The 9,414-nt window shown below is 60.7% G+C and overlaps 1 protein-coding gene across 1 annotated transcript; it reads left to right on the top strand.

The window, feature by feature from the left end:
* Positions 1 to 546: 546 nt before the first annotated feature.
* LOC309963897 (ficolin-1-like) lies at positions 547 to 8,715 on the top strand (the record flags this gene model as incomplete). Its single annotated transcript, XM_082842426.1, has 9 exons — positions 547 to 649; positions 1,999 to 2,112; positions 3,580 to 3,642; positions 4,106 to 4,141; positions 4,918 to 4,950; positions 5,375 to 5,502; positions 6,010 to 6,139; positions 7,016 to 7,150; positions 8,245 to 8,715. The coding sequence occupies 9 exons, from the start codon at positions 547 to 549 to the stop codon at positions 8,490 to 8,492; spliced, it is 990 nt and encodes a 329-aa protein (XP_082698552.1). The 3' UTR covers positions 8,493 to 8,715.
* Between the last annotated feature and the right edge of the window lie 699 nt (positions 8,716 to 9,414).

Raw genomic sequence — 9,414 nt, 5'->3', positions numbered from 1 at the left:
TCTTACTGTGTGACTTCAGTTTCTCCACGTGTGGCATTTAGATAATAGTGTCTTCCGAATGGGGCTGACATAAGTAGTATTTGGCACACAAGAAGTGCTCGGAATTTTTTCTCTTCCACTCTGTTAAGTGCTCAAGGACTGCCTCAGTCATTAGAATATTCTGGAAGTCAGGCGAGGGAAGGAGCATCTCTAGCCAACGTCTCCTTATACCCCAGTCAAGGTCTCAGAGTGTTGTTTCGGTGTCGTTGGGTAATGAGGAGGGAGTCTGGGGGACTGGGCTTTCCTTAAGCCACAAAGAAGGCAGACCCTTTCCCACAGAGGGGTCCTGGGAGCTCTCTCGACTGGGAACAGAGTATCCTGCCAGGGGAAGTGAGCCTGATTCAGCGGGCAGCATGGTGGGGCCCAGCAGGAAGGAAACACCCCTTGCCATCACTGGTACCTCCTGTTGGTGTAACCAAAGAGGCCGTAGGAAGTGGGTGTCCCCCACAGGCTCAGGCAAGGGCTGGCTTCCCCTGCTCACAAGAGCAAGGTCAGAGACCAGAGGACATGGAGCTGAGTGGAGTGGCCGTGGCCCTGGGGCCCACCGGCCAGCTCCTTTTACTCCTGTGCTTCAGGACCCTGGCCGCCCAGACTGCAGACACCTGTCCAGGTGAGATGGACCTGAATTTCCAGTCCCTGAGAGCTGGTAACTACCCACTCATTGACCACAAATAGTATCTAGGGTTAAACCCTCCGTAGGCATCTTCTTCCGAAGACTCAACAGCTCAACTTCATCTGCAGACTAGGACGCCACAGGCCCAAGGTCACACAGGTCGGGGGGGGGGGCAGGAATTTAACCCCAGGTCTGTCCAACTCTCAAGCCCGTGATTTTCCCCACGAGCTTCCCGGCCAGGTCTCGACGCTGCCACCTAGGAGGACCGTGCCCATCACTTTCTCCGTCTTCTCCTGGACTTTTCAGAAAGATGTTGGAAGATGTTCTAATCCAAGGGCTCCCACGTTTACTTGGGGTTTGCTAGTGCAGATTTCTGGCTTTTACCCCAGAGAGTGCGATTCGGCAGATTTGGGTCTAAGAAGGGGTTGTGGTCTCCCTCCCGATCCCACGCAGGTGGATGGGGCCCACACCTGGCAAGAGGAGGTCCCTGAGGACAGACCAGCCTCCCCCTGAGTGGAGGACGTATTTATGGGGGAAGCATAAGGTTGCCCCTGTGAGAGAGTCGCAGCTGGAGACAGACCCCGAAACGACAGTTGCCTGTGTCTCCGGTGAGAGCACAGCTGATTCCCACATCCTCTAAGTTGTCTCTCGTGACGATATTTCAGTTCTGAAATCAACAAAATTAACTATCTTTTTCTGAGAAGGAAATGAATCTCTGGTTCCAGTTCTACTGGAGTTTGCTCTGTGTCCTTGGATCAAATGTGTCCCCTCTCCAGGGGACCTACACAGACCCCTTCCAGTTCAGGAATTCTATGGTCAAAAGTCCAAGGTCTGGGGTGAAAATGTTACTTTGACCCAGATTCCCCAAGTCATTTAAATATTTATTGTTGTTATTTAGTGAAAGTACTCACTGTTTATGAGGTTCTTTTAAAATGCCATGAATTATACTAAGAAGTTTAAATTCTGCATTATCTAATCTAATCCTCCCCACAGCCCTATTCCTGCCTCCACTTGGGCACCGAAGCGACAGAGCTCAGAGGGGTTGAGTGACTTGGCCAAGGACACACAGCACTGAGGCTGTGGGGAGGCTGGCTCAGGCAGGGTGGACCACAAGGCCAGGGCTCTGCCCTGCATCACCTCCACACCTGACCAGTGCCCACCAGAGGCGGGAAACTCACTGCCAGGCTGACCCTTCATCTGAGACGGGTGACTCTGGCCACAGCCAAGGGCCCAGGCCGAGGTCGCCGCGTGGCAGATCCCCATGGCTCGGGTGGCCTGTCGCCGGCTCTGCAGGGCTCTCAGGCCCAGGACCAGCTCCCTGACTGGTGCTCTGTGTCTCTCTGCAGAGGTGAAGCTGGTGGGTCTGGAGGGCTCCGACAAGCTCTCCATCCTCCGAGGCTGCCCAGGGCTGCCTGGACCCGCAGGGCCCAAAGGAGAGGCAGGCGCCAATGGACAGAAGGGTACGTGCTTGCGCTCGGGCATGGGGGTCACTGAGCACCGGCTCTTCTCAAATTAGAGCCCGGGTGGACACTGCCCCCTGCGGGTCTCAGGTCGGGAGCTTGGGTCACAACCCTGCTCAGAGCTGGCGTCAGGAGCGACCCCTGAGGCCCAGCGGGATCTGTCATTCCCTGAGGAGGGGGCTGGTCGCAGCTAGTCTATGAGCTCACATCGGGGTCCACTTCCATAGAACACCCGCTTCCCGGTCCTCGATCCTGGCTTTACGTGGCCGTGGGCCAGATTCCAAGCCACGCGTACCCTGGTATTCTCACCTGAAAACTGCGGCCCCAGCGTTTTCTGTCTGTACCGCAGATGAGAAAACTGGGGCTCAGAGCAGGCAGCCAACGGCAGGGAGGGTGGGGCTGGACCTCAACGCAGTAGGAAGGCCCCCGAGTGCTCCACGGCCCTCCCGTCGACGTGGTGGCCCCCTTGTGGGGTTTCGGGCCCCGAGCCTGGTACGAAGGGCAGGTGTGCACGCAGCTCAAGGGGTGAGTGCCCCGGACCTGTGTGTGAGTGGGTGCTCCAAGGGCTCCGGACACAGGGCCAGCTCGGAGGTCCCCAGCCTCTCACGTCCTGGGAGGCATCCAGCTCAGGGGCCGTGGGCACCCAGGGCCGCTCCTGAGGATGGGAGGGCTGCGTGTGCTCACCACGATGGGCTCCAGGCTGGGGGTCCTGCCGGGGGGACACTGGGAGGAGGGGCCGGGCTGGGGCGGCTGCCCGCCAGTGCGTGTGGTTGGCCCGCCCCAAGCCGAGCCGGCGCCCCCTCGGCCCCACCCCACACACCCACACTCCCCGGGGAGGGCAGCCGGCAGACGCTCCTGCTGCCTTGTCTGAGCCTGGGGCCGCCTCTCCTGACCCTCCCCTCAGGGCTCAGGAGGAGGGGCAGGGCCCTGGGTGGTCCTAGCCCCCTGCTCACATCAGTAACGCAGACCTGGGAGGCCTCGTGGCGCCCGACCCCTCCTCTCTGGAGGTGGAGAGAGAACCACCCCAGAGGGAGGCATAATTGCGCCCGGCCGCCCCTGCGTCCAGGACTGAGCACAGGGCAGGGCCCCGCCTCCCTCCCAGAGCCAAGGGGCCGGAGGGGCCTGTGTGACAGGGTCTCTGAGGACGTGCTGTTGGCCCCAGGCCCCCGGAGGGGCTCCGTGACGGTGGCCTGGACCTGGGCTGCTACACGGAGCTGGTCGGGAGCCAGATCGCTGCTGGTGGTTCCCTGGAGCCCGAGCTGGGCGCGCCGGCCGGTAGGCACCGGGTGGCTGTGAGCGCTTTGTCCTCGCCGCCTGCTGTCACCCTCGGGCTGAGTCCCAGGGCAGTGATCCTGAGGATACCGCAGCCGGGATGGGAGGGTCGGAGCTGTATCCTTAGGGCAGAGATGCTCAAGTAGAATTCTGCAGGTTGCCTTTTCCTCAATGATGTATCTTTGGAATTTACAGGAGAGCGAGGTTCTCCCGGAGTCCCTGGGAAGGCAGGGCCGGCCGGGCCCAAAGGCACCAAAGGTGATGAAGAGCTAGGACCCCTGAGCAGGACCCCAGGGCCTGTCTACAGAGACATGAGAGACGGAGACAGACAGAGAGAGGGAGGAGGTGGAGAGAGAGATGGGAGAGAGACAGAGAGAGGGAGGGGGGCCAAGTGAGAGAGGCACCTGTCCTATTTCCTGTTTCCAAAGAGCTTCGAGACAGCGTGTGAACTGGGTCCTGGGTCCGGTGCCCCAGGTCCAGAGCAGCCTCTCATAACCCAGGGAAGAATCCAGGCCTCTGAGCCTCCCCCCCCGCAACTCCCCCAGCTGAGACCCAGGCATTGGAAAAGTGTGGGCCGCAGAGCATGCACGTGTGGTGCCCAGAGCCTCAGCCCCGTCCCCCAGGCCCCAGCTCCCGAGGAAGTGAGCACTTGGGTGGTTTCCAGAGCGGAGGGTCGACGTCCACTGACCAGACGTGCTGTGCATCTCCTGTCTCTCCCCAGGAGACCGAGGGGAAAAGGGCGCAGGCGGAGAGAAAGGTGAGCCCCTCCGCCTCCCTGGGGTCACTGGGCAGGCTTTGCAGGGGGCTGGGGGTTCCCAGAGGCCTCGGTCACGGCTACCACCATCTGGGGGAGGAACTCAGACCACACCCCTGGCCCTGGCCCTGCAGCGGAGGGGTGCGGGAGGAGGGGCCTCTGAGCCCGGCCTGCTTTGTCAGCGGCCGGTGAGCGCTCAAAGCCCAGAGGCTCCGGAGTTGGACCCAGGTGACTGGCGATACCGCTTTGCTACATGATTTTGGACATTTTGCTTATAATGCTCTGATTTATGCTCATTTATTTAAAAATCTGTAAAAGCAAGAAAAGGCAAAACGCCAAGACACAGTCACATGCTCTGGCTACAAATACAAAGTGCGAGGTTGGGGCCCAGACCCACATCCCAAATGCTCCCCGGTACTTTCCACAAGCAGAGGCTGTGCTGGAGGCAGGGGCTGTGGAAAGCCATAGGCCTGGGGGCGCTGCACCTCCACCGCCGTGAGCCGTGAAGGCCAGGCGAGGTGGCCGGCACGGCGGTCCAGCCAGGGCCCCGCGGGACGGTGCTGGCCGCCAGCCCCCAGGCAGGCCGGATGCAGTGGGGGCCGAGAAAGCCCAGGGACGCGGAGTCTAGGAGCTGATCCGCAGGGCTGGAGGCTGAGAGTCCTGCAAAGAGCTGGGTGATGCTTTCCTTTCTCCACGCTGTGTTCGCGCAGCAACGGGGCTGAGGGGTGGGGGCGCTGTTTCCAGACGTGCGACGTGCATGTCCTCGCTCCCCACAACAGGAGAGCCGGGGCAGCTTCATTCCTGTGCCACAGGTGACTGCGCACACGCCGACCCCCGCACCTCCGCCTGGACCTGCTCCTGCTGGGGGTGGGGGAGGGGGGGTCGACCAGAAGGCCAGCTGCACAGACTCAGGTTCCACCTTCCAAGGACAAAACCCTCTCTGCGCATATCTTACTCCCCACTTACCCGAGTGATAGGCAGCCATTGCCTGGATAACTCAAGTATATTCCTGGAGGAGGCCAGGTGCCCAGGAGACTAGGCGGGGGCAGCCCTGGGAGGTGGGGATGGCCAGGTCGACGGGGCCTGGCCGTCACAGCCGGGTGGCCTTGGGGGCCGCGTCTCTGTCCCAGGACTCTCCCAGGCAGGTGTCCCTGCCTCTCCCTCCTCCCCCTCCCCCTCCCCCCGCCCCGCCCAGAGCTCCTGTCCTGGCATCCATTCCCCAGCTTCCCTTCCCAGGACCTCGGACCTGTAAGGAGCTGCTCACCAGGGGACACTTTCTGAGTGGCTGGCACACCATCTACCTGCCCGACTGCCGGCCCCTGACCGTGCTGTGTGACATGGATGTGGACGGCGGGGGGTGGACCGTGAGTGGGGGGGACCCAGCGATGGCCGTGGGGTTCACCCAGCGATGGCCGTGGGGTTCCTGGGCAGGGGTGGGCGTGCCTGGGAGCCTCACCTGGTGGCAGAGCACTGTTTAGTGGCCTTTGTGAGACCGTCCACTCCTTCTAGGCAGAGGCTGACCCCGTCCTTTCACTGAGGTCGGGAGAATCAGAAATGTCGGGGGAGGGGGCTGTGGACCCACATGGGAAGGAGTCCCGCGGCTCAGGGCTGTGGGCTCAGGCCCGGAGGTGCCCACTCCTCTCCAGCTGTGTGGCATTGGGCTTGTCGCCTGCCCTCTCTGAGCCTCCGTTTCCTCCTTGGTCCCATGTGGGTGTCCCTGACTGCCCCTGGGCTCTTGGATGAGACCCACGTCCTGGTCCTCAGCCTGTGATGCCTGTGAACTACCAGCGCTGCTCCCGCGTGTGGCAGGGGTGCTCTGTGGGGGGACGGCAGTGGGGCCGCGTCTCCCCAGCCCTCCCCGTCGTGTGCAGGTTTTCCAGCGAAGGAGCGACGGCTCTGTGGACTTCTACCGGGACTGGGCCGCGTACAAGCAGGGCTTCGGCAGCCAGCTGGGAGAGTTCTGGCTGGGGAATGAAAACATCCACGCCCTGACCGCCCAGGGTAGGGCCGCGGCCGGGGGCTCTGTGGTGGGGTGCCTGAAATGCACATGCCCCTGACCTCAGCCCTGGGCCATGTGCGCCAGAGGACCCCGCTCCCCCTGGCCCCCGGGGTGGTCACGTGTGACAGCAGGAGGGGTTATTACTCTGAGAATCTAGGACGTGTATCCTCTTACACTCTCTGAGTGTTCAAATCGGAGGAGGTGGATTATTGGAGCGAAGACGACTTCTGGTCTCGGGACCGATCGTGTCTAGAACCCGAGAGTCGGAAGTGAGGGGGAGGCCATCTGGATCGGGGTGGCCCTTCTCCCACTTCCAACGGTTGGTCCTTCCTTGAAACTGGGATCTTAGGCCCACGGAGCCCCTCCCTTGCCTCTCCCGCTCAGTGCATGTGGCGGTCCCCACGCAGGCCCCCTCACCCCACTTCTCCATTCCACAGAATCAGCTTCACAGCTGGTCCTGAGTTCAACGGCAAACCTGTAAATCCTTTCTTAATCCTTCCACTCCCTCATGGCAACCTTGACGGTGTCCACTCATGTGCCTGAAATCCTTGCAGAAGAAACTGCACATACAAAGGTTTCCTGCCGTGGCATTCACAGCTCTTTGCAGGAGAATTTAGTGTTTCCCACTAGAGCGAGGCTTCATTCCGTCCAGGTCCACTGACGGTGGAATTTCAGGCATGGCTGGTGGAGCAGCAGGGGAGCTATTTGAAAACAGGGAGGCATCCCTGAGGTCCTCCCACCAGCCCAGCCTCTCACACCTTCCCGGTGAATTGTCCCCGTTGCCAAGTTCAGACGTCCCCTAAAGCCCACATTCCCACCCCCCGTGCCTGTAGGCAGAGGGTCCCTTCTGCTGGGCCCTGAGCACCCACCTCCAACAGGAAGCAGCGAGCTGCGGGTAGACCTCGTGGACTTTGAGGGCAACCACCAATTTGCCAAGTACCAGTCATTCAAGATGGCGGGTGAGGCAGAGAAGTACAAGCTGGTCCTGGGAGCCTTTGTCGGGGGCAGTGCAGGTGAGAGTCCGCACGGGGCACAGCAGTGGCCTGGGCTTCAACGCGGGGTTTGGGGAAGCAGAGAGGACCTGCTTAGCGTCCCGGCTCTGTCTCCCGTGAGTGACCCTGGGCTGGGGCTCCACTCCCTGGGTCCAGGTTCTCCGTCTTTGGATGCAGACACGAAGGTACCTGAGTCTCTTTGTAGCATGGGGACCAGTGACGCCATCAGTTACCACTCCCAAGGCTGTGTCTGCAGAGCAGTGAGGTGTTCTGAGTGGAGCTTGAGGTCACTGACCCCTTTCCCTGCTAACACCTGGAAGAGGCCGGTCATTTCATATCAGCCCTTAGAGCCATATTCCCAAACTGGGCTCCACGGAACACAAACCCTGTGGGATGTTCTTTGCCAAAAAGACACCCCGGTCACAGGATGTGGGGAGGCATCTCTTATGGCGCACTCTCTTGAGAATTCCCAGTGTGCACTCTTTCAGGAAAGGTGCTAGGAGCCTGTCTGCTTGTGTTGAACCAGAGCTGCAGAGAGCAAGGTCCTCCCGGGGCGTGGGGGGGGAGTATTGCTAATGGGAGCCTTCAAGCACCCCTTTGCCACACGTGCCTCCTCTGAGCCTCCAGGGAAGGAGAAGGGCAGGGACCCTCCTCTCCATGCTGCAGGTGGTACAGCTGAGGGTCTGGCAGGGGTGAGAAGGGCAGTGGGGTGCTACAGGAACTGGGGTGAGTTGCACACCCAGGGCTGAAAATGGAGCAGAGGGCCCCGGGATGAGGCCGTGCTGTCCCTCTGGGATGACCGCGCAACCCAGGGAGTGGGTATGAAGCCCAGAAAAGTGATACAGGCTCGGGGAAGGGAGGGCACCTCAGGGGAGAGGACGGCGCGGGTCCTGGTGGTCTTGGGGGAGCCGGGAGGAAACAGGTGAGGCTGGAGGAGGGAAGCATGCGCCCTGGGGCAGAGCTCCTGGGTCAGGTGGCTCCATCTGCCCCAGGGTGAGGCAGGATCTTGACGCCCTGGGCGTCAGCTCACACGTCTCTAGAGGGAGGTGGCGCTGGGCAGGCGGCAGGGCAGGCTCCCTCTAGCCCGAACAATACCCCCACTCCCTCCTGAGCAGGTGATTCCCTGACGCCCCACAAGGACCAGTTCTTCTCCACCAAAGACCAAGACAACGACAAGAGTTCCTCTAACTGTGCAGTGCAGTTCCAGGGGGCCTGGTGGTACAACAGTTGTCACTCCTCCAACCTGAACGGCCGCTACCTCGGGGGGCCGCACATGAGCTACGCCAACGGTGTCAACTGGAGGTCGTGGAGAGGGTACAACTACAGCTACAAGGCAACCACGATGAAGGTGCGGCTCACCTAGGTGGGCGGGGCCCGCAGCCCGACCCCACGCCTCCCCGGGCCCCCTGCCTGCGGCCTCCCCAAACCCCACTCAGTCCCCAGCGAAGGCCAGCACACATGCTCCCCCACCGCCCCTTTGCTGAACAAGACCTGCTTGCCCAGCCCCTTCTCTCTCATCAAAGGGTCCGAACCCTCGTGCCCCACAGCCTCACCAGAAGAAGGATCACGTGTTAAAACTGTTTGCTTTCTGGCAGATATCCTCCAGTTTTCATTTGCGTCTTCGAACATCAGCTGTTTTGAGTATTTTTCCCAGAGCCCATCCACAGCAGGGGCTGTGGTCGAGTCAGGGAGAGTTAGGGAGCCCATTTAGCAGATGCAACCACTGATGTTCCTAGAGGGCAAGTGGCTGTTCCACAGAGCATCCCCCCAGCCTTAAGCTCCCACTTCATTTCATCGACGGGTTGTGGGGGATGTCCCCTCCCTCACCCAAAGTCACCTGCTTCTTCCTGATATTGGTCACAGCATCTTCATTCATCTTAAACAGGTCACTCTGAGACTAGAAAACTCTCATTAAAAAGGGGGGGGAGGAGTTAAATAGGGACCTTTCCGCTTTCAGTCAGTGCTCTGGGCCAGCTTCCCTGGAAAGCAGCTGAAACAGCAAACACAGATCCACAGGGTGGGCTGCGTCCACCCAGCGGAGCAAGGGCAGCTGGCTGTCCACACACCATACAAAACCCCGAGGGGCCCGGCCTCACGCCGCACAACCCTCGGCTTCGGGGCGATTGCAGACCTCAGTGTGCAAAGCGAACAGCCTGACGGGAGATGGTAAGGGAGAGTTTTCTCAGTCTCTCGGGCCGGGGAGAGGTTTCCTAACTGGGACTTCAGAAACACCAGGCATAAAGGAAAAGATTGATGGATTCAACCCCATTAAATCAAAAGCTTCT

The sequence above is a fragment of the Leucopleurus acutus genome (assembly GCF_964270905.1).
Source record: "Leucopleurus acutus genome assembly, chromosome: 7".
NCBI lineage: Eukaryota > Metazoa > Chordata > Mammalia > Artiodactyla > Delphinidae > Leucopleurus > Leucopleurus acutus.
Note: the sequence above shows the minus strand (reverse complement) of the source record. Positions and strands in the feature narration are given on the sequence as shown.